This window comes from Candoia aspera, chromosome 1 (genome assembly GCF_035149785.1).
Source record: "Candoia aspera isolate rCanAsp1 chromosome 1, rCanAsp1.hap2, whole genome shotgun sequence".
NCBI lineage: Eukaryota > Metazoa > Chordata > Lepidosauria > Squamata > Boidae > Candoia > Candoia aspera.
In genome coordinates, this window is record NC_086153.1 from 335,105,240 (window position 1) to 335,130,442 (window position 25,203).

Below are 25,203 nucleotides of genomic sequence, written 5' to 3' on the forward strand. Positions count from 1 at the left end.
ATGCAGTTGAACTCTGCCCATTTTTACATGCATCACAGTGAAAGGTGGTAAGGCTCCAAAAGCATGGTTGTGGCCACCATCTTCACTTTTTTGATCCCTGTGGACACCCCAGCAACCCTGACTTTCTCAGATGTCTCCTTCCTCTTGACTCATTCACTCTATCCAACCTTGACTTTCTCAGGTATTGCCTTCCTCTTGACCCATCCACTCTTCCTTCAAAACTTTGCTCTACCATTCAATCCTTATCTTCTTTTGCTCCAGCCTCTCACTTTTGCACTCAAGCCATATTCATTCGGTACCTGTTCATTCTTGAGGCTATTTCTTCCTGTTATACCACAGGGGTTTATTAAATAACCCATTCCCACTTCATTCAGTGTCTATGTTTCTTCTGGCATATCCAAATCTCACTTCTGTATGACAAGATGAGGAGAATTATGCCCTTACACACAGCCATTTTCCCTCACATACTCCCACTATTTTTCTATCAGCCTTTGTACATCTTGACATTTCTCCATCCATTTTCCCATCTTTAGTAGACATTCTACCAATGTACACAAATTCATCTACTTTAGTTATTTATCATTTATGTAATTTAGGATTGTCCACTTTTCCCTGTCCAATATAAGTATTTTGGGATTTGACACATTAATTTTGAGATCCATGTTCCTTGTTGCATTGTACAATCTGTCTAGCATTCTCTGCAGATCATTCAGATTCTCAGCCAGTAACACAGGATCATCAGTATATAAGAGTACATATATGTTCACATGCCCAGGCAATACTCCTGTAATGTCACCACTTAGAATTACAGAACCTTAGGGTTGGAAGGGACCTTGGAGATCTTCTAGTCCAGCCCCCTGCCCAGGGTAGCAATCCTCAGTCCATCTCAGGCAAACGGTTCTCCAACCTTTGCTGAAAAAACTGCAGCCTTAACATTTTTCAACATTCTCACTGCATTTATGGCTTCTCTTTCATCCATTTTTTCTTGGACATTAACACTGATAGCATTTGTTTCTGCAAACAGATCATTGTCCTTCCCATGCAGATATCTACAGTATTTCTTCCAGTTTTATCCAAATCATTTCATGATTTTTTTAAAATTCCATTTAGTCTGCTGGACACTCCTTGTTTAGCTGTTTTGACTGACTTCCAAAACAAGTTTTTTGTTTTCATCAAAGTTTCTCTCCATTTTCTTAACCTCTTTTAACCATAACTACTCCTTGCCCTTTTTAACTACAGGACATTTTTTGCAACCATCTTTTTCTCTCTGTACCCATTATATAATATATTTCCCTCATCTTTTTTTTTCAGCAATCTTTCTTTTTAATGCATCTTTCTCTTCCGTGTTCCTAATTTTCCCCTTTTCTTCCATGCCTCTTTTTTCTCAAGATCTAGTCCTGCAACTACCAAAAACGGCTCTGTCCCACTTTCGGAACCTCTTATCACTTCTGTAGCCTTCATAATTCACTCTTTCATCATAAACAATGAAATTAATTGTATCTTTAGATTGATATTTATTCTCTTCCCATGTGTACATATGAAAAGACTTGGGTGTCTCAATGGCTCCATCGCTTTTTCTGTAGCCCCTCAGCTTGTTTCCACCTGGTAGAATAATTTGACCCTTTGCTTTGCACTCTTTCAGAATGTACCACAGATTTCCCCAAAATTCATATCTGGTTTTTCTGTTGTCACCATTCACTGGAGCATAACCTGCCATTCATCTCCACCCTTTGGATTCTTACTTTCATACTCGCCCAGTAAGAACCTGTTGTTGTTGTTAGTTGCCATGGAGTCGTTTACAACTCATGGCAACCCTATGGCTCCAATTCATTTCTTCTGGCCTACATTTTAGCCCCTTCATTCACAATTAAACCCACCTTCTCGCTTCCCTGCATGTCCTCGTCAACTCCAGGCTACGAGATTAGAGCATTTTCATTCAGACCCTGTAGCACCCTTTCCCTTTGTCTTACTGCCATGATTGTCACCAGCTGGTCACATATCTGCTGCCCATCACTGCTTTTGTCAACTGCGACTTTCACATCCTTTTTAGGAAGACAGAGAAGGTGTAAACTAAATCAGGGGTTTTCAAACTTTTTCAGGCCACAGAATCTGTTATTTAAAAAATAAATAAAATTCCGGGAACCGCTGATCAAGAAGCAACGCTCTAGTGATAGAAAATTGGCTGTGTTTGAATAAATGTGGTGGTGGTGGTGGTGGTTCTTAGTCTTTCACAGAACCCATCAAGTTCTTGTACTAAACCATCTATAATGTGGGGTGGGAATCCAGCCCCTGATTGACTGCCTCCCCGAAGGGGGAATCCACCACTCTTGTAGCCAGACTATTCCACTACTTCACAGCTCTAACCACCAGGAAATTCCCCTTATTATTCAGCCGGGATCTCCTTTCTTTTAATTTCAGCCCAGGTCCTTATCTTGCTTTTGATTTTATTGGAGAATAAATCTACCCTCTCTTGCAACTGCCTTTTAGATGTTTGTAGACCAGTGTTTCTCGACCATGGCAACTTTAAGATGTGTGGACTTCAACTCCCAGAATCCCCCAGCCAGCATGGCTGGCTGGGGAATTCTGGGAATTGAAGTCCACACATCTTAAAGTTGCCATGGTCGAGAAACACTGTTGTAGACTGTTATCTCCCTTTCATCTTCCCTTTTGCAAGCTAAACACAGCGTGTATTCTTCATAGGACTTCATTCCCAAAGCCATTTTCCTCTTGCAAGCTCTCCTCTGAATCCACGCCACCTTTTTCATGTTGCTTGTAAAATGCAGTGCCTGCAACCCGGCACAGGACACCAAGCAAGGCCTCACCCAGGTGTTTTCAAAGTTTTTCAGGCTGCGGAACCTATTAGTTGAAAAGAAGAAGTACCCAGGATCCTTGATGAGGCAGCCAAGCTCAAGTGATAGTTGTCTGCGTTTGAGCAGACTTTTTTCCCCCCTTAATCTCTCACGGAGCCCCATCAAGCGTCTTGTGGAACGCTAGGATTCTGCAGAACAAGGTTTGCAAAACGTTGGGCTAGATTACCAGTCTTAATCGCGCGGATGACACATGCAGCTTTCCCTGCTAATAGGGAGGACATTGTTAGTCACCCTGGGCACATTTTGATGAGTGTGCCAGAAGCCCAGTTTTCTCCAAAGCTAGTTCCCACTATTTTGTGCAAGCTAGGCTCTCTAATCAAGAGCCCGTCTTGCAAGCCAACATACGATGCTGCTGATATCGCACCAACGAGGAGGGATATGCAATGTATTGATACACTCAAGATATTGGGATGCAGGTAGGAGTGATTTTAATAGGAACATTGAGCATCTCGCCATGTCAAGTCAGCCTCACCAAGCGTAAGCACCCCCAGTTCTAAAAGGGAGTGAAAAATTTGGAGGAAGATAACTTTCTAAAGACCCAAAGGGCATTCTTGGCTCAGATTGCACAGCGCTCTCTCAGCATCAGAAGGATCAGAAACCTGTTTCACTATCTATTAGAAAAATGGTCTGGAAGCCAAACTTTGTGACTGACAAAATCTAGCATGCTCCCTGTTTGGAGCTGGGATGCTGGATCCATTAAAATCCATAATATTAATTTTTATTCCGTAATGAGCCCTTGCAGATAAATGGTCATGAGAAATCGGCACTGCTTTCCGGTCTCCCCTAATGAGCTTTCTAGGGAAGACTCGGCTGATGAAATCTGTAGGTTTTTTTACATCAGCTTTGCCAACCAATCAGATGCCTACCCAATACTGTCTTTCTTATGGGCAACCAGGTACAAAATGGAGCTGAAAACTCTCTTCTCAGGGCCACAATTATTTTCTAAGCCATGGCAAACCTAGGTTCACTGTTTGATGCCTCTGACTGATTGGGTTGCTCCCTAGCATTTTGAAATATTTTGACATAGCCTCTTCTTGCCCTCTTCCACTGTTTTCAGACAGCCCTAGTTTAAAAGCATCAGAACAGCTGAGTCTCCTCCTCTTCCTCCTTTTAAAAACATGTGCAGCGCACAGAGCTGTTGTGCATAGATGTGCAGTTTTGGTTTGGGGCAAGGGTGGGCGACTTGTGGCCTCGGGGCTGCATGAAGTCCTCAGCTTCTGGATTGCTGAAAAAGGACACCCCAGTATCCCTCCATTTTAGGAAGAAAGAAAGCTAGGGCTATGAGATACGGGCTGGAGAAAGGTAGATGACTACTAGATGGAAGCAGACAGTTAGGATTTTCAGATGGCTGGACTTCAACTCCCAGGCAGGGAATTCTGGGAGTTGAAGTCCAGCCATCTGAAAGTTGCCAAGTTGAGAAACACTGCTCTAGGGAAACACTTGAAAATTGCAATGCGTCGTTCAATTTTATAAGTTGGCTAACTCAGAATAGATTGTTTGTTTGTCCCTATTGCCCATCTCTAACCTGCCTGTTTCCAGCTGTTGCCATCTCAGTAAATCTTTGTGACTGAGATGTTTGCCTTTTGCAGACTGGACATTCTAAGTCTAGAAACATGCTTGGGGGGGAAGGGGGCTTCCCCATGGGAATTTTTTTCAGTTTCCCCGTCCCCTCACGGTCCTCGGGCAAACGTCTTGCCGAATGCACCTTTCAATGCCCTGCGTGGGTGGTGACACATCATGCCCTGCCCCTTGGGGTCGTGGGAAGTCGGTCACTGTTTCCTTCCATGTCTTTAAAATTAGTTCTGATCAGCTAAATATAACCCGAGATGCTAAAGAGGCAGAAGATAAGAGCGCAAACAACGGGGCAGGGAGAGGAGGGGAATTAAAAACACCAGTGCTTGGAATCACCAACAGGAATGGAAATCTTCAAGTCCTTGAAACCCCCAAACCAACAATAGATTTCAGATCCTCCGTCATGCCATTACGGCTGGATTCTTACATGCTGAATATGTAATATAATAAGAATAATACTCTATTATATGCCATACTATTTTTTAATTTTTATTTATTTATATTTCAAATTTAGTCACCGCCCATCTCACTCAAAGATATAATGTATGTATCTTTGTGTATTGTTTCTTTTTCGTTTTTTTCCTTTTTCTGTTATTATTTTAAATAGCAATACAAAATTAATTTTAAAAAAGAATATATTATCATATATACTTGCATATAAGCAGAGAAATTTTGGCTCCAAAAATGTACCCCCCAAAATCAGCTTTGGCTAATCTGCAGATTGGAGCTCAGATTTTTAAAAAAAAAATAAAAATCACAGGCTTTAAATGATGGTGAAAAGGTTTGCAGTTTCCCGCCTTTCGCTGCACCTGTTTTCAATAGGTAGGTAATCACCATGTCTGGAAATTGCGAAAACGGTTAGCATACTGTATGCTGCAGCTTTCAAGCTGGAAGTTATTAGTGAAGCAGAGGAGACTAACAATTCGGCTGATGCCAGAAAGTTTGAGGTCAATGAAAAACAAGTTTCTGGTTTTCCTGGTATTTTGGTTACAATTTCACAGGCTGGCATATCCATGGATGGACTTATATGTGAGTATATAAGGTATGTTATATTATAAGAATGCAACAGCTTAACATAAGGATGTGGTTTGTACAATCTGTTAAGATAATGGCTGTGGTCCTGCACTTTGCCAAGCCTCAAATTAACTAACTAACCTGTATTAGCTTAGCTGAGTATATTGTGCGAGTTGAATCGATCTGTAATTTCATAGATAGAAATAAGACATTCTCCTATGTGTATTTTTTCACTTTTTCTTTTCCCTTTTCTCCCTTTCTGCCTGTGCTCAGACTGTAAGCTCCATGGGGCAGAGACCCATTTCCTTATTTTTTGCAAAGTTTTTTCCATGTATAAAGCAGCGAGGGACACCAATAGTGTGGTTTCTTGACATTTTGCAGTGGGAAACAAACAGAAATGGTAACATACACCCTAAAATAGCCTTTGTGTGGTTAAAAAAGCAAAGGAAAAAATAAATAAAATAAAATCTCTCTTCTAGTGGGTAAATTCAGGGAAAAAACCAGAAAATTTTCCCCACCTGCATATATGAAAGTCCCACCCCTTTTATTCCATTGCCCCACTCACCGCAGTCTTTAGCCTTCCCCCCCCCAAAAAATGTTAAGATCAATCTGATTGGCAATAGGTTGACGGTCCCTGTGCTAAATAAATTAAAAATCCAGTATGAAGTTTGGATCTAGCAGTTAATCGGCCAATCCCCATCTCTCATCCCTTAGTCGTGTGAACAGTCTCCACGAAGCAAGTCAATCAGTCTGTAAAATGGGCATTATTTTGTGCTCATGTTATCACTCTTTCTGTCATGAGTAAGGATGGCGAGCAGGGGGCTCCCATCCAGACTGTCAAGCGCATGCGTAGCATTGATGAATTGTTCAGCCATTCAAAGAGACACAGATCGGGACCGCCTTAACCCTTGGGGGTTATATGTCTGGGTTTTCCCACGCTTCTTCAGTTTGTTAGGATTCCTGTTAAGTACTAGCAATAAATATTAGAGACCAGTTCCTTGTCTCAGTGTGTTTCCTGTTGTTAGGACACTTTCTAATGGCAGACTCGGGTGGTGAATGCCAACAAGAACTGGTAAATCCAATTTCCCTAAGAAGCAAGATAGAGGGGAAAACCCTGCGTTTTGCAGAAATAGGGTATTCCTAATAGAGATGCTGTGTCAATTAATATTCAGCTTTCTAAGTCCTTTTAAAAAGTTTCTTTATGTAAACACTTATTTCAGTGCAGCACACGGAAGGCATGTCTCAGTGATAGCATGTGAGTGGGAAAGCTGACTGTTGTTGACTCTGAGGCTTGTTATGGGCAGCAGGTTAGAATGAGGTTTATCACTTACGTGCCTCCAGAGTTGGAATAATCCTAGCTACAGACAACCTGCACAATCCTGGTTTTAAACTGATTTGAAATGGACTTGGTTGCGTGACTCCTTTCCCACCCATTTGGGATCAGTAGTTCACGCAACAGCTAAAATATCCCTTGGATTTTCATAAATCCTAAAATCTTCCAGGTTCACAGACTAGGAGCTGTAATGACTAAGCTGGCTTCAAATCTCACTTCGCCAGCGCCTGAATACATGAATAACACCTTTTTTTCATCTTATGAAAGCTCTCTCATCCCCCAGACTGCAATGGGCCGAAAAAAGATACAGATTAGCCGAATCCTGGACCAACGGAACCGGCAGGTAAGTACCTTTAAAACTGAAGTGGGCTAGCAATCAGATGTCCCTTGGACCAGATTTTTCTGCTATGGACTTCAGCTCCCATCACCTCCAGCCAACCTGGAGAGACTTTTTAAATTGAAGTCGCCATTTAAAAAGTCAAGTGGGGCAGAGAATTTGATGAGCAGGGATCAAGGTTTGCCAAAGATGGCAAAAATCTTTTTTTCTGCGTGCTGCTATTTTGCTTTTCAAGCACCTTACCAACTATACTCAGAATCTAGTTCTCATTTTCACACACTTACTCATCCTGTCCAACTTCCTTAACAGCAAATTACAAAGTAAAAAAACCTGACATTTATTTTCATACCTTGTTTTTTCCTAATATACTAATGTTCATATGCAACTTTTCATCTGTCTACACATACACAAGGGACGCGGTGGCGCTGCGGGTTAAACCGCTGAGCTGCTGATCGGAAGGTCGGCGGTTCGAATCCGCTCGGCGGGGTGAGCTCCCGTTGCTAGTCCCAGCTCCTGCTCACCTAGCAGTTCGAAAACATGCAAATGTGAGTAGATCAATAGGTACCGCTTCGGCGGGAAGGTAACGGCGTTCCGAGTCATGCTGGCCACATGACCCGGAAGTGTCTATGACAACGCCGGCTCCAAGGCTTAGAAACGGAGATGAGCACCGCCCCCTAGAGTCGGATTCGACTGGACTTTACGTCAAGGGAAACCTTTACCCTTACACATACACACAACCACAATTGTTCAGCTGTCTATGCCCATGCATTGACATACACAACCACATTTTCTGTGACACTTTCCCCAATTTCTGCAGCTTTAGATGCTATTTTTAAGCCACAAACTTGGTCCAAAAGTTGGAGCTGCATTATGACTTGCCATTCTAAATAGTGGTCCAGGAAATACCGTACTGTGAGTATTTTAACTTCTTCTCTTAACTTTGAGTTCTGTATGGATTTCTCTGCTATCCATGGCACACACACCTGTATGGACACAGAACAAGCAGCTTTCCATAAGCCAGGGTAGCATAATGGTTAAGTTTGGGATCAGAAGGACCCAGGATCAGCTTCCCATGTTGGGTCTATCAGCAGCAAGGCACAGGACGATCCAGGTGTCATGGATAAGACATAAAGAAGGATGGATGGACAGACAGACAGACAGACAGACAAGAGAGAAACAGATTAAGGAAATCTGCTGACTCATTGCACACTAAGACCTGTTAAAGGGACCACACACTACACCCACTTAACCACAAACCTTATTAAGTGACTTTTTTTCTTAGCCCAGCCTTTCTCACAGGATTGTTTGGGGATAAAATGAGGCATACCTCCATCTGCACCCTTTTTGGCTCTCAGAGTCATGGTGAGATGTCTTTGGGAGTTAACTCGAGAACCAGAGTTTCTCAGGGTACAGATGTCAGTTATGTCAACAACCAACAGTTGCCCAGCTTAGCTGTGAGGCTAAGAAATGCAGGCCCAAAAGCCTTTAAAGCATAGGAAGAGTGGGAGAAGGAAGGACCTGAATGACATTACAGTGGGTTTAAGCAGGGAGTAGCACCTTCATCTTGACAGAGGGCAATCAGCTGTTTAGTGGCTTCTTCCTAGTGTGCAATAAAGACTTTTACTTAGCTGTGCCCACTTGAGTGTTGAGAGTGTTAAGCTGAGTATGAGGCCAGAGCCAGTCAGGTATCTTGGAAATTCTGCCAAGGCTAACCAGTGAGCTTGACAATATAAATGCTAATGCTAGTAAGTATCAGGGGTGTCTGCAGGGTGTGGTCAAAAAAGTCAAGATGGTGGCCATGGCAGTGCACTGGAAGCTCCACGTGTTTTATTTGCATTGCAATGGACAGAGTTTTGGTCACTGTCATGTCCACCATCTTGACTTTTTTGACCATACCCTGCAGACACCCCTGCTTATAATAATAACAGTATAAAGGTAGTCCTTGGTTAACAACAGTGATTGGGACCAGGAACTGTTACTAAGCGATGTGGTTGTAAAGCATGATATCACACGGCCTCACCAACTTATGACTGCAGTTCCAGCAGTTCCATTTGCCATCATTAGGCAAATCCCACACGGTCGTTAGGTGAATCCCACATCACGTGATCACCATTTGTAACCTCCTGCTGGCTTCCCCATTGACTTTGCTTGTTGGAAACCTGTAGTGAAAGTCACAAATGGTGATCATATGACCACAGGACGCTGCGACGTCATAAATGTGAGCTGGTTGCCAAGTGCCCAAATCGTGATCATGTGACTGTGGGGACGCTGCAACGGCCACAACTATGAGGACTGGACATAAGTCTCTTTGTTCAGTGCCGTCGTAACTTCGAACAAGTGGTTGCTGAACAAGGACTACCTGTAATCTAGAAACTGAATGTCAGATGATTCTGCAGGCTGCAAGTTGACCCAATCTGCCCCTCTTCCTATCTTGTTTCTCCTGCCTTTTTAGGTCACCTTCACCAAGAGGAAGTTTGGCCTGATGAAAAAAGCCTACGAGCTCAGCGTCCTTTGCGACTGCGAGATCGCCCTGATCATTTTCAACAGCACCAACCGCCTCTTCCAGTACGCCAGCACAGACATGGACAAGGTTCTTTTGAAGTATACCGAGTACAGTGAGCCCCATGAGAGCCGAACCAACTCCGATATTCTGGAGGTAAAAATGTGGGAAGGCTCCTAAAATTCAGCTTCCTCAAAGTGCTTTTTGGATTTTGTAATATCAAATACCATCCTTTTATTACAGTGAATCTGATGCATAAAGATCAGCGTTTTAAAGATGGCAAACCACACACATGTTGTGCATGTATAACTTGCCATGGCATGTAGCTCCTCTGTGTTAGTGGTGCAGACATGGGGTTTGATTAAACCTGGAACAAAGCAATGTTGAGGTGATTATACAGGTAGTCCTCGTTTAACATCCATTCATTCAGCGACCATTCAAAGTTATGACAGCACGGAACAAATGGTAGTTACGACTGGTCTCCAAAGTTACAGCCATTACAGCTCGCCTGCGGTTACATGATCAAAATTTGGGCGCTTGGCAACTGGCCACAGCGTGCACCAACTCCCCCCGTCTCTGCCCTTTTGGCCACCCTGCACTCTGCCACCGCCGCCTACTCTGCCACCCCCAGCTGACCTTCGCCATCTTCCTTCTGCTGCTGGCCTGGGATCCAGGCGCTGGGTGAGGGCGTGGTCCCAGGATGCACACAGCGAGTGCAACAGGGTCTCATCCGCCAAAGGGAGCTCGCCAGGCCTGGCTGGGGAGGAGGCAGCAGGACAGAACTGGCAGAGGAGGCAGGGCGGTGGTGAGGGCAGCAGCTCCCCGGGTGAAGGTGGCAGCTGTTGGCTGTGTGCTGCTGCCACCTACCCCTTCTCCCCCACTGCCCACAGCTGACCTTTGTCATTTTCTTCCTCCCGCTGCTGATGAGGTGTGCCCAGCCGAGGCAGTTGCTGGCCCTTCGCAAGGCCTCATCAGCAGTGGGAGGAAGAAGATGGGGTAGGTGGTGGTGGTGGAGTGCAAGGTGGCCAAAAGGGCTGTAATCGGGGGAAGATAGGCGGGTGGGGAAGTTGAAGCATAGCGCGGCAGGGCAGGAGAAGCGTGAGGTCCTCGCCTGACAACCACAACTTGAACTACCGGAACTGCCGTTGCTAAGCAGTGCAGTCTCATGACATTTTGCCTAACGACAGCTTCACTTAGCATTGGAAATTCTGGTCCCAATTAGGGTTGTTAAGCGAGGACTACCTGTACTGCATTGTGATAATTTTTCCTCCAGCATGTTTCTGTGCACGAATGTGCATTAATAATCTGAAAAAAAGAAAGCAAGAAATGACTGTATCTGTATTGATACAAACCCACCTAGGAAGTGAAACAGATTAGCCGAAAGCATGTACAGAAATGTGTCCTTTGGCAACAATCATATCCAGAAATATTTAAATTATTTGCAATTAAATCTATGTTAGACAGAAGTGACTGTGTTCAGAAAAATGTGCACAGAAATGCATAATAATTTTCCTGCAGCCATTTTAAAAAAATACTGGATTTTGTACATCTCCTTGTACCATCAGGGAATGTAAATCGAACAAAAATTGAATGTGTGACTCAACTGCAGTTCAGGTCAGCTTTATTTAATAGCCTTATATTTCCTTGATTTTACATAAATATTGTTAATGTATTTAAATCTATGCAGACCCTGAAACGAAAGGGCCTGGGGTTGGAAGGTGCAGAAGTGGATCTTGTAGAAGCTTTGGACCCGGCCGAGAAACTGAGGCAGCTTGGTGAAGGAATGGACCTTAGATTAGCACGACCCAAACTTAGCGTGAGTTACTGCTTTGGGTAAAAAAATTGCTGCAGGTCCTGCTATTAATTTTCCATTCATTTGCCCCAAAGGTGGCTTGAAAATGCCTTTTTAAATACATAGTAGAGGCGTACAAGGCAGGCTGAATGCAAACCGCTGTTAAACATTAAAAAAGGATAGTTTTGACTGTAGTGGAATTGTCCACTATTCCAGAATTGTCACAAAAATGCCAGGATGCATCCAGCTGGATTGGAACAGAATTTGAATAGGCCGGGCAAGAAATTGGCTCACTTTTCACTTTTCTAAATGCAACGGAGCCTCCGACCCCAAAGTATAAGGGGAACTGATGTTTTAAAATGCATATACTAGCAGTCATAAAGGATAAAACACATTATATTAGTGGAAATTGCTTGCAAAAAGTTGCGTGTCTTGTGAAAAATGTGTATCATGCATAGATGAGAATTTCATAGATAATACATGCACGTTTTTTCATGTGGACCTCTTCGTATTAACCATCACCCACCACCCCACCCCACCCCACTAATGTGGAAATGAAATGTAATAGATGTAAGGTTGGAACCATGAAAAATGAAATGAGTCCAGATTGAAAAGAATTATCCATCCTTAATTTTGAATGTGCTACACCTAACTTTATGTACAACTTACCCGATGGAACCATCTGAAGAGAGAGCATGGTGGAGCAGGTTACTCAAACTTCTGATACAGATTCCATTTTGTCTCACAAAGAATTCTGAAAATTACCAAAATAATAAAAATAAAATAAAATGTGAGCAATAAATAATTGACTGTGGGCACCAGCCCTTCTGTGGATACATCCCTTTATGCCTGCAAGAAGTCCTGCCCCACTATATATATAATATGTAATAAATATAGTGGGGCAAGACTTTCCTATTAATAAATATATAATATATATCTTTAATATATATTAAAGATTCACTTATTCTTTACTTAAAGATGTACTTAACTTTTTTTACATAATCTTTAAATTTATTTAATATTTACTTAATCTTCACTGAATCTTTAAAGTGAATCTTTAAAGCTTCACTTAATCTAAAGCTTCACTTAATTTTTTTTAAAGGAAGTTGGAATTCTGCAAAGCATCACCTTTATTACCAGTTTTTCTTCTTGGCCCCAAGTTGACCCAATAGACAAAATTTGAAAAATAAAAATAAATTTCAGTTTCAGTCTAGGGCTTTGGCTGAAAGTGTACTCACCTGTCAGGAAATAAGTGGAGATGGAAAAAATATCATGAGGGGCCAAATGGAGTGGCAGGGAATAATTTCCTCAACTGCTTTTGATATATTACTGTTTTGGGCCTGGGCCTGAATGTCATGGCAGCCATTGGAATAAGGAAATGCCTTGTGCCAGCTGATTCAGACCAATACAAGTCTGAAAGGCTTTATTGCCCTGTCAAAAGCTTCCTGAAAACAGCTGGGAAATGGGAAATTAGCCAGAGAGCATGTAAGACCTGGAAAGGTCATAAAGTCTACAACTTGCCTTGTAACTTGAGCTTTTTTTTTTTTATCCATTCAGTCGTATCTGATTCTGAACGAGTCCCTGCAATTTTCTTGGCAAGGTTTTTCAGAAGTGGTTTGCCATTGCCTCCTTCCAAGAGCTGAGAGAGGGTGACTGGCCCAAGGTCACCCAGCTGGTTTTGTGCCTAAGGCAGGACTAGAACTCACGGTCTCCCGGTTTCTAGCCTGCTGCCTTAACCACTAGACTAATGTTTCTCAACCTCAGGGACTTTGAGATGTGTGGACTTCAACTCCCAGAATTCCCCGGACTGCACTAGGCCAAACTGGCTCTCAACTTGAGCTGTTAGCAATCTGCTAACAGTAGAAAGACAGAGGCAAAGCAACTGGAGTTATCTCTGACAGTCCAGGGTCAGAAGGTTCAGGAAATGTCAAGCAGACATTTGTAGCTTGTAGCTTTCTGTAGTTTGGAAGTTGTGAGCCAAGGAGGGCCAAGGGCCCAGTGGCTGCTTTTAAAGCTGCAGGTGTTCAGGTAGCTTGGTTTGGGATGCCACAGCATCCAGGACACATGATGTTCGCCTAAGCTCAGCCCTTTGGTGCTGCCAGAGTGACCTTGAGTTAGGTGCTTTGCTAGGATCCAGCCTCCGGCCTCTGCGTCACATCCCCCTGGCTGCAGTGCTTGATTATTTGCACTCTGCAGCTGATGGTCTGTCTGATCCATTGGATCTGCCTCTTCAGCCTCTGACTCGGAGACCCTGACAGGAAAACCCGGGGCAGCTGTTTTGTGAGAATGCTTTCAGATTTCCAACACTTCTCTTGTCCGGGAGGGTTGCTTCCCTCTGACCCCTGACACCCGAAGGCTGGGTCAGCCTGGGCACTGCATGCAGCCCCCACTTCAGACCCCTTCCCCCACGTTGGCAAAGCTGAACGTTTCTGTTCCACCTTTTCCAGTTTGAAGGGGTGTGAAAGAATTGAAGCGGTAAAAAGGGTTCCGTCTTGCAGTGGCTCAGACAACCGAGAGCATTCTGTAAGACTAACCTCCCCGCTCAAACTGGACTGATTTTTCTCCCCCAAACTAATTCTGGCTATCCAGCCAGCCAGCCATCTTTAAAAGCCATGAAAGAGGGGGATTTTAAGGATCTTTGGGGTGAAGAGTTGCAGAGCATGGGGCCACCACAGAGAAGGCCTGTCGTTTCATCTGTGCCCCCTTCATCTCACGTAGAGGGAGGACTTTCAGGAGATCTTCCCAAGACGTTCTCACCAGATGGGCTCATTCCGTTCTAGGTCCAAAGGGTCCAAACAATCAAGTTTTTCTCTCCTGAATTTTTGATGTTCTGTTTTCCTTGCAGTCGGCAGCTTCCCTGTCTAGTCTCGAGGGGGCATCCGTGGGAACCCCCCCATCTGGAGGCGAGGGTGGGGCAGGCAGTTCAGGAGAATCTCCTCTTCAACAGAGTCGTCCGCAGCAGTTCAAGCCAACTCCTCCCAAGCCCACCTTCCCTTCAGTGCGCTCCCCAGGAACTCTTGGACCGGGTGGGTCATTCCCAAAGGAGTCTGGATGAGATGCCTGGGTTTCAACTTTCCAAGTAAACATGTTATCGGTGTTTAAAGCAGTGTTTCTCAACCTTGGCAACTCTAAGACGGGTGGACTTCAACTCCCAGAATTCCCTGGCCAGCCTTGCTGGCTAGGGAATTCTGGGAGTTGAAGTCCACCCGTCTTAGAGTTGCCACGGTTGAGAAACACTGCTTTAAAGGCATGTGTCTGCATTGATAAATCATAGCATAATTCATTTGGATGTACTCATAGCTAGAGATATGTCAAGATGCCTCCTTCCTCCCCCTCCCCCCCAGTGTATTATCACGGTGGATTCCCAGAGCTGCTCAGTGCTCTGTTGTCGTTTATCCTTTTCAGAATTCCCAGAGTGGGTTGAGAAAAAGCTGGAAAATGCGCAGGGACAAGATAGATGGTACCTGGCTTAGCAGTAATCACTGGCCAGAAGGATCTGGGAGATTGAACCTGAGCCAGCAGTGTGCTGCAGCTGCTAAAAGAGCCAGTGCAGTTTTGGGCTGCATCAACAGAGGTATAATGTTGAGATCATGGGAAATGACATTTTTCCTCTATGCTGGTCAAACCGCAGCCAGAATACTATGTCTGGTTCAGATCTCCACTGTACTGCACAAGAATGACCTTGAGAAACTGGAACGAGTGCAGAGATGAGCAACAAAGATGGTGAGGGGTTGCAGGCTAAATCCTACAGTATGAAGAAGACCTAAAGGAACTGGGTCTGTTCAGCCCAGCCTTTCTCAACCTTTTGACCCTGGAGGAACCCTTGGAATATTTTTCAGGCCTCAGGGAACCCCTGCACATTCAGGTTGAAATATAGGCCAGAAGTTACAAAATTATTACATTAATTTCATGAGTAGGCCTGTCTATATGCATTAACAGTGTTCTTAAACTAAAAATAAAGAATGAAACTTACCTGTTTAATGTGAAGTTGCCTGGATTTGAAATCATTTTTAAATAAATCATGATCTCCCAGGGAACCCCTAGGGACCTCTCACGGAACCCAAGGGTGCCACGGAACCCTGGTTGAGAAATCCTGGTTTAGCCTAAAGAAGAGGAGATATGATCGCAGTCTTCCAGTCCTTAACTGGTAGCCATAGGGTAGAGGGGGTGGATTTATTCTCCATAGTCTCCGAGCATAAGACAAGAACCAGTGAGTGGAAGTTTAACAGGGAGAGCTCCAAACCTGAAATAAGGAAGAATGTCTGTGTTTTAAAACAATGGTAGGGAAAAAAATGTAAATAAGCAGATGGGTTGTTTTAATATGAGGAGGTGGAATCCCATGTCTTGATGGTGCTCATACTAAGTTAACCCATTTTCAGGGTTTCCTCTAAATCACAAAAAGGGGTCTTTTGAGGAAGATGGGCAGTGACAAAATTTGGAATATAATTAATTAAATAAACAAACAAGCAAATAAAAAGCCCCCATAGTTAAAAGTATCCAGCTTGGGCAAATTCAGCCACTTAGGTTTCTGGCAGGGGCATCCATGGGTGCAGGGTCAAAGAAGTCAAGGTGGTGTTAGCAGCTGTGTGATCAAAACCTGGCCACTTTTTAAAATGCATCCTGAGGTTTTCGAACCCCTCTGTGGAAACCCTCCCCCTGTCTCTAAGCAATAGAGTGTGCAACATTTCAGATCCAAAGCCAAAAAGTGCTCGGATAACAACTGCCAGCAGTTGTTTAAAGCAGATGAATCTTTTTCACCAAGTGATCCTGGGAAGAGATGTAGTCGGTTCAAGAAGTTGTAGGCAGGTCCTACATTCCTATTCCTGCACTCTCCAAAGCACCTTTTTCCCTTTACTTTGCCTGGTAGTGCATTTTGTGTCTCCCGGCCTTTGTGGCTCCATGTTTGAGTTCCACTGTGAAACTTTGATTAACAAACTTTTGATTCAGTGGACCACATTTCTATTCTTTCATCCTCAAAATAGCAGACAAGTCTGTTCTTTCCAAAATTTGTATGGACATTTGTGTAATGAAGTAATTCATACTTTTATATCACTTGCATCAATTTACCTCATATTTTGCATAATTGACTTTTTATATCATTCATTTAACTTTCTGTAATCTGCAGAATTATATAGTTGATGCTTTTGCATCATTTTACTTCATTTGCACAAGTGACATACATTTGGATTTAACAGACATTCATATTTAACAGAGAGCCTTCTTCCTCATATAATCTGTTAAATCTAAATGTTAGTGTACAGCACTTGATCTACAGCAGGGAGGGCTAGCCTTTTCATGCCATGCTTGCTGTAGTTCTGGAATCTGAGGATTATGTTGGGGAGGGCAGCGATGTCAGCTAGACATCATTAGACCATAATATCAACGTGGCAAGGCTGGTGGGAGCCATAAAAAATTGTACAATCCTCCAGATGTTATGCAAATAGAAACTAAAGCAAAGAAAACCTGTTAAATAATTGCCTTTCAGGGTCTTGGTAAGGAGGGGGATCTAGGAATGGGGTTTTGGGGAGGACTAAGGCTGCTGCCCACCTATAGTCAGGAGCTACGTCGTCTGTGCAGTCATCAGCCTGAGCTTCACCCCTTTTCTGACCCTGCAGGTATCGGATACTCAATCTTCTCCCATAGCAACCTCAGCCGTGTGTTGTCAAGCAAAACTCCTCCTCCACTCTACCTGGGGGCTGACTCCCGTCGGGTGGAAGGACACCCGTCTGCAAGCAGGAACAGTCTAACATCAGCTGTGAGTAACTCCTGTTACCTGTCTCTGTTTGGGAGTAGATGATCCAAACATACAACTTTCCGGCAGGAGAACTGTACTTTGAGACTTGCAAGATTGATGTCAGCCTTACCAGGTAGACCAGACAGGAAACATGACCAGATGAGCTAATTTTACTTTATTGCAGAGCTACATTGACAGATTCTTGCAAGTCTGAAAGTACAAATCTCCCCGTCTCCTTTACAGCCTGAGAAACTAGGGAGGGTCCCTTCTGAGCCTCTTGCCCTGCCCACTATCCAGCTACAGGCTATGCTGTCTCTTATCTGACCGTTCCCTTGGCAGCGTCACTTGGCCCCATCTCCCAGGGTCTTTCCCACATACCATTACATCTATTGAAAAGAACATTTGATGGGTTGATAGATGAAAAACATTTTGTTGTCTATTCGTCCAGTCGCTTCTGACTCTTCGTGACTTCATGGACCAGCCCATGCCAGAGCTTCCTGTCGGTCGTCAACACCCCCAGCTCCCCCAGGGACGAGTCCGTCACCTCTAGAATATCATCTATCCATCTTGCCCTTGGTCGGCCCCTCTTCCTTTTGCCCCCACTCTCCCTAGCATCAGCATCTTCTCCAGGGTGTCCTGTCTTCTCATTATGTGGCCAAAGTATTTCAGTTTTACCTTTAATATCGTTCCCTCCAGTGAGCAGTCTGGCTGTATTTCCTAGAAAAAGGTTACAGGAGATGTTATCAATCTGACTCTCTCTCCCTACAGCGCACGTTGTATCCTGGGTTTCAGAACCTGAGTCCTGTATTGCCCGCTGGAAGTCTCCCTGGACGTGGGCTACCAGGTTACTCCTTCCTCTCCTCCAGCCCGTCAGGTATGGTTCACTCGGGGTTCCTAAGTGTGAATAAAGAAGCTCATCTCATCAAGGCCGAGACCAATCTTAGTGAGCTTCTGGGAACCTATTGTCAGCCTTACCAGGTGGACCAGTCAGGAAATATAACCTGATAAGCTAATTCTACTTTATTGTAGAGCTACATTGACAGAATCTTGCAAGTCTGAAAGTACAACTCTTCTACCGTCTCCTTTACAGCCTGAGAAACTAGGGAGGGTCCCTCCTGAGCCTCTTGTCCCACCCACTGTCCATCCGCAGGCTATGTCCTCTCTTATCTGACCATTTCCTAGGCAGCGTCCCTTTGCCCTGTCTCCCAAGGCCTTTATTCATTTATTTATCAGTCAAATTTGTCACCACCCATCTCCTCTCACCAGAGGGACTCTGGGCGGTTTACAACAAGATAATAAAACAATAGATATACGATAAAATTACAATATACAAAAGTGCACCATATAAAAACAATTACAAATCACAAATAAATATAAAGAAAGTCTAGATGGCTGTGATCTAATTCAGTCCTTGGATGAGAGGGGCGATTTAGGGCACTAGCCAACCCCAGGCATAACTATTCACCTCTCCGCCCCAGGCCAGGTGGGGAAGCCAGGTCTTCACGTTCCTTCGGAAGGCCAGGAGTGAAGGGGCCTGCCTCACCTCCAGGGGCAAGATGTCCCAGAGGGCAGAGGCTGCTGCAGAGAAGGCCCGCCTCCTGGACCCCGCCAGACAGAATTCTCTTACCGATGGGGTCCGCAGCATGCCCTCTCTTCCCCCATGCCATTACACGTATGTTTCCTTAAGTTTCTGAGCCCTGTAAAAAATTTCCTAACCCTGAGAGCTGTGAAGCAATGTGGAACAGCCTGCTTCCTGGGGTCATGGGGGCTCCATCACTGGAGGTTTTCAAACCGAGGTTGAACAGCCATTTGTCTGGATGGTCTAAGGATTCCTGCCATCAGCCCTTTGAGGTAGACCAGATCAGGAAACAGACTCCATGAGCCTAGCTGGAACTATACCGATGGAGGCTACAATAACAGAATCTTGAAAGTCTGACTGAGTTTTCCCGTAGTGAATGCGGGAGGAGGGAGTTCATCCTCTTTCTCACAGTTTCTCTGTGTCCTGGACTTAAAGCATACTTTATTCAGTTGTTGCCTTGCTTCTTCCAGAACATCTGTTTGGCTCTCTACATCTGTCCTGTGCAGGAGATTGGACTAGAAGACCTTCAAGGTCTCTTCCAACTCTATAATGCAATGTTATAACTCTGTGATAGCAGGAAATTTGGATCTGCGATAAGAGACACTTGTTTAGTTGGCCCTGAGAAGCTTTCAGATGAGTTAAGCATGGTATAAAATCAGTGAGCCAGTCCAATGGACCTCTGGAATCTTGCTTACTCTTGATTCCTTCAATTTCCCACTGGATCTTCAGTCGTAACGTTTGTCTGCCTTCTTGTTTTTCCATTAATGGATTTTCAGAATATACTGTGGGGGAAAGCACCGCACACCCCTTTGGCTTCCAAGGAAACACCACGGCCGTGTGGCAACACCGAGAATATCCAGTGCCGGGGTAAGAAGTGGCATGTTGCAATGATCCGAGGAAAGGGCCACAGCAATGAGTGACCCACAACTGCATGGAAATTCCTTTGTGCCTGAATCCACACAACATTCTCAACTGGCTAAACATGGGGTCGGGTAGTTATATTTCAGTATGTTATGGGAACCCAGCTGTTGTCTGAGCATGTTGTATGAACCAGGACATTGCCTTAATTCATAACATGTCAGTCTGTTGGTTTGTGAACCTGGGTTTGGCTGTTGTGTGAATCCAGACTCTGGGTATGAGCTGTGATTCTGGGTATCTCTCAGAACAAATGGTACAGCTGTGAGATCCACCTAAAACAAAACCAGAAAAGCTTGGAGGCAGGGGGCAGCAATCTGCACCATCTTGTATTACAACCATGCAAGCAGTTAAGTTGCAAAACTGCCCCATGATTTGGTGTTCAGACCACCTGCATGGTTGGTGGGTAGGCAATTGCCTGGCCAAATTCAGCCTTCTGGATTCTCAGTCTAATCCTTAGCAGATAAATAGCTCGATCAACTTTGATAGAGTTCAGCTTAGTAGATCAGGGGAGTGCTGGAGGTATAGTATACCCGGACCTGAGGAAAGCTTTCGACAGATTGCCTCATGATATCCTCTTTCATAAAATGGTAAAGTATGGGTTAGATGGTACTACTGTTAGACTTAAAGTTGGCTGAACGACCTCACCCAAAGGTGAAATAACTTGATTTCATTCTCAGACATGCATCAACTCATAAAATGTATATCAGATATGTAGGTAATGCATTCCAAGGAATCAGACCCTTGTAAAATAGGTAATTCCCCACCAACTGTTTTTAAGAAGATAGAAAAACAGGGACATGCAAATCTCTTTCACAGGTTTCCCCCATCCTATGTTCTTGACATTTTTCCTACAGAAAAATTCAGTTCTGTTTCACCCTGATAAACTCCTCCCTATTCATTTCAGCCCGCTGCTCAAGCCTGTCAGATCTTTTTGGATCTTCCCACTTTCACCTACACCTACACTTTCCCCATGCTGGCTGGGGAATTCTGAGAGTTGAAGTACCCACATCTTCAAGTTGCCAAGGTTGAGAAACACTGATCTACACTATTAACCACCCATCTCAGCTCTGTGTCATCTGCAAACTTGATAAGCGTCCCTCAATTCCTTCATCCAAGTCATTGATAAAAATGCTGAATGTGGCCCAGGACAGAAGCCTCTGGCACTCCAGTTGTTTCTTTCCTCCAAGGCGAAGTGGTATAAAAGGGGAAAGGGTCCGATTTGATCCTGCTTGTTTTGCTTTAGAGGCAGTGGCTCTGAAGCTTTTGCTACTTGCCCTGTGTTCTAGGCGATCCCTCCTCTTTTATGGTGGGCTAATTCTAGGGTTGTGATTCCTAGATAATCTGAAATCCAGGGATTCATATTTAGATGAGTAAAATCTTGGACACTTCCTGACACTAAAGGCATGTGTGCAGGTGTGTGTCCCATGAGAAATTCTGGAAATATCTACTTCTCCTACAAACTGGATGCAAAGAGGATGAACAGAATCTTTAGCAGGATGTTACTGCCACCTGGCAGCCACATTCAGTATCCGCAAAGACCTACTGTACTTGAGCAATTTCTGCACCAAAAGGACTGCAAGCAGATTGTGATGCAAAACTGGAAAGGGTGATCTTGGAAGCTGAGGAGGTAGTTAATGTTATAGATTAAGGCAATGTCCTGGTTCATACAACAGGGCTTGACATTAACAAAGGAGAAATGGAGGTGGGGGGGGTAGAGCTACTTAACTTAGAATATAATGAGATTTCTCTGAACACATTGCAGTCCTTTTGGTGCAGAAATATATTGTATTTTTTTTCCCTACAGAACAGCGGGTCAGATTTGTGACCAGACTACGCTAGCCCCCGGCTCACCTTCCTTGCACGCACAAATCAGTGTGAAGTCGGAGCGGGCTTCCCCCACCGCCAGCTGTTCCTCGGCTGCTCCCCAGCTCTCCACATCTGTGCGTTCCAACCTTTGCAATGTCCCCATGGACCTCCATCCACAGGAAGATTATATCAAGGGTTATCATTACTCGTTCCTTCTCTCCAGGCCTCTGGCAGAAGAACAGAAGCAATCCAGTGTTCCCTCCCATCGCCTGCCGCTGTCTGCTACAGAGGAGTGGCAGAAATAATCAGGAGCTCAGCTTGTCCACATGTACTCAGTGGATGTGGCTGTATGTTCGAGTGTGCATATGTGCAAGAGAAAAAGAATGAATGCCCATCCAAATTGCGTTCACCTGTCAATCGTAGCGGGGCCAAAGTAGGGAAACAACTGATTGCAGAATTGTACATGCAAGAAAAGCCTCTTCCCCATAAAAGAAAAACTCAGGGTAGAACAGAGAGCAGGTTATTTGCAGCATATTTGAACACATAAAAATACAGGTAGTCCTTGGTTAACGACCACAATTGGGACCAGAATTTCAGTTGCTACGTAAAGCGGTCATTAAGCAAATCCAACCTGACTTTATGACCTTTTTGTGGTGGATGTTAAGTGAATCACTGTGGGCACTAAGCGAATCACATAGTTAAGCAAATCACACGGCTCCTCATTGGTTTTGCTTGCTAGAAGCCAGACAGGAAGGTCAAAAATGGCGATCATGTGACCACGGGATGCTGCGACGGTCATAAATGTGAACCAGTTGCCAAGAACCCAAATCGTGATCATGTGATCGCAGGGATTCTGCAATGGTCATAAGTGTGCGAACTGGTCATAAGACATTTTTTTCAACGCTGTTATATGTCCAAACTGTCACTAAACAAATGGTTGTTAAGTGAGGACTACCTGTATAATAATAATTCCCATTATGTAAAAATTCTCCCAGCAATAAGCAGTAGCAATTCCGCTTAGGTTAGAGATGGCTCTGGAAAAGAATCAGAAAAGGTGAACTAAGGATAATGCTTGTCATTGCTGGTTTGTAAAATGGGACTTCTGTCCAGAGGCAAAATACTTTGGAGTAGCAAACGTGGCTAATCACCAGCATAAGTCCACTGTCTTTAGAAAGCTGAGAAAACCAAGACAGTAGGAAAGGAAAGATGAGTTAAGGCTGATAAGGAAAACTTCATTCCTTCCCTAATTGTGATGCCTCATGCTTCAGAGAGAAGCCAAAATATTAATGGTGGTAATAATGATCTTGAAATTGTGTTGCTAACAACATTTTGTCCAGAGTGATATACTGTATAAGGCTAGTTTTTGAGAAGTTTGGCCAGATGTTTGGGAGGATGGAAGGTCCACGTCATCTTTTGCGCAATGATTAGTCAACTAAGCTGCACGCGAATCTTACCCTTTTTACTGCCCAACAGTATATTTATGAAGGAGAAGTCCACAATCTGTTGCCTCGCTACCTAGCCATGTTTCAAATAAGCTCTTTATTCTAGATCAGTGTACACCTTACATTGAGCCACAGTGTGATTTGCTTGGTCTTGACTTACTGCAGTGTGTGAATCCAACCAGTGTGGCATCTTAAAAGCCAATAGAAGAGAGTCTCTGTAGCTCAGGGTTGAACTGTGGCGTCCTTGGTGCTTTCTGAGCTTGGTTCTTTGCTTGCAGACGTTTTATTACCCAACTAGGTATCATCATCAGTGTGAGATGGTGATGGTGTTACCTATCATTTCATTACCTAGTTGGGTAATGAAATATCTGCAAGCAAACAGCCAAGCTCAGAGAGCACCTCCACATCTTAAAAACCCAGTGGCTACATTCACCCAAGATGCTAAACTTGGTTAATTTCAATTTTGGTTAGCTTTTTTGGGGGAGAGTGAGTATGTTGTAAGAACCCAATGCATTTGTTTAATTTATGATTCCATTTATTGTACAAATCCAGAACATGAATTAACTTGGTAATCAAGATAAGTGTGATGTGCAAATCCAGCTTTTCAGGGAGAATAAATGCAGCAGCAGAATCAGACCATATTAAGTCTTCAGCCTGGTTATCTAAACCGTGATTGGCTGATTTCCTGGGTTTATCCACTGGCCCTTTAAGCCCATCACTTCCTTGCTCAAACCTTACCACTTATTCCAAAAGCACATACTATTATGTTAACAGGTTAAAAAGAAAATCACCATTTTGAAAATGGAAAGTGAATTTTTGTTCACTTTCTCTGGTACATGCCTGCTGTCCCATAAGCCAGTGTTTCTCAACCTTGGCAACTTTAAGCTGTGTGGAGTTCGACTCCCAGAATTCCCTAGCCAGGATTTCTGGGATTTGAAGTCCATACAGATTAAAGTTGCTAAGGTTGAGAAACACTCGCATGAGCCTGTGCACCAGAGGATACCAGCAAAACTTCCTTTTACCACAGCCCTTCTCGTTGACCAGCCAATGGTAGACTCAACTTGCCCAGTGCAGCCAATCAGCATTTGGGAGGCATGTTCTGTGCGGCCAAGCCTTGGCAGTGTGTTCTGTAACAGAGAAGCTTTCTTTTCAGCCATTCTCTCTCTCCAGCTCTTTTTCCTGGAGGTCTAGATACTCAAAATGGGTCAGTTTAGGTTTAGGTAATCCCACAACATCACTGAGCAGGTCAAGGGTGTTGGAAAGAGGTGTTAAAAATGTTCAACATGGCAGCCATGACCACATGACTGAAACCCTGCCCCTTTTTATGTTTGTTGTGATGCAAGTAAAAAGGGGGTGAGGCTTCAGTTGCACCATTGCAGCTGTCATCTTGACTTTTTTGCCCTCTCCCCCACTCCTGTAGTGGGTGAAGATACTTTATGCAAATGAGTGTTTGCTTTGATTAAACCAACTCGTTCAGTGTTTCTCAACCTTGGCAGCTTGAAGATGGGTGGAGTTGAAGTCTACCCATCTTCAAGCTGCCAAGGTTGAGAGACACTGGACTAGATCAATTAACTCTTGTTGAGGTTCCAATAACTCATTAGCATCCTGCCATTAACCCAGATGAGCATTCTGTGGAAGTGGGGCCATTGAATCAGAAGGTAACTACACAAGCTGTGTTCACACAACCCATGGCAACACATTTTAGTCTGCTGTCTTGTGTGAATCCTGACTAAGTGTCTGCAAGACCAGAGCTGAGTGATGATACGACAATAACGCTCAGCATAAGGCTAATACATTAAATTTCTTGGAGCAGGCTCACGTGCACACACACACACAGGTGAAGCTTCAATCATGCTGTTGTGGCTGCCATCTTGACTTTTTTTACCACACCCTGCAGACACCTCTGGAGCAGACAGCCTTATTTCCAACGGCTGATGGTCAAAGAGGCAGCCTGCAAGGGCAAGGATCTGGGAGGAAAAAATGGTTAAAAGGCCAGTTATTATCCATACCTTTTTATTTTCCTCTGCTGGAACAGACAAGGCATCTGTGATCAAGCTGCAGGAATCTTCCTCTGCAATCTAAAGGTGCACATTTCCCCAGGAAAATGGTCCCTGGAATGAATATAAATATATAGGCAAATAGGTTTTCCTTTGTGAAATAAGGTGGCGTGTCTCGACTATCTTTTCCTTCCAGAGTGGTGGTGGTTAAGGCAGGGATCGGCAATCTCTAATCCCAAACCCTTTTTTTCATAGCCCCCAAATTCCTTTCTGACTTACCTGCTAAAATGTGGTGGTCCAGATACTAAA

At 44.0% G+C, this 25,203-nt stretch overlaps 1 protein-coding gene across 1 annotated transcript in view; it reads left to right on the forward strand.

The window, feature by feature from the left end:
• MEF2B (myocyte enhancer factor 2B) overlaps window positions 1–21,979 on the forward strand; it is a 40,774-nt gene extending 18,795 nt beyond the window's left edge. The window contains exons 2-9 of the mRNA XM_063294203.1: window positions 7,057–7,132; window positions 9,579–9,782; window positions 11,314–11,442; window positions 14,264–14,444; window positions 17,034–17,173; window positions 17,921–18,026; window positions 19,508–19,598; window positions 21,454–21,979. Of these exons, the coding sequence (XP_063150273.1) occupies window positions 7,079–7,132; window positions 9,579–9,782; window positions 11,314–11,442; window positions 14,264–14,444; window positions 17,034–17,173; window positions 17,921–18,026; window positions 19,508–19,598; window positions 21,454–21,760 (1,212 nt within the window). The 5' untranslated portion in view covers window positions 7,057–7,078 and the 3' untranslated portion in view covers window positions 21,761–21,979. The remainder of the gene's footprint in view (window positions 1–7,056; window positions 7,133–9,578; window positions 9,783–11,313; window positions 11,443–14,263; window positions 14,445–17,033; window positions 17,174–17,920; window positions 18,027–19,507; window positions 19,599–21,453) is intronic.
• The last annotated feature ends 3,224 nt before the right edge of the window (window positions 21,980–25,203 follow it).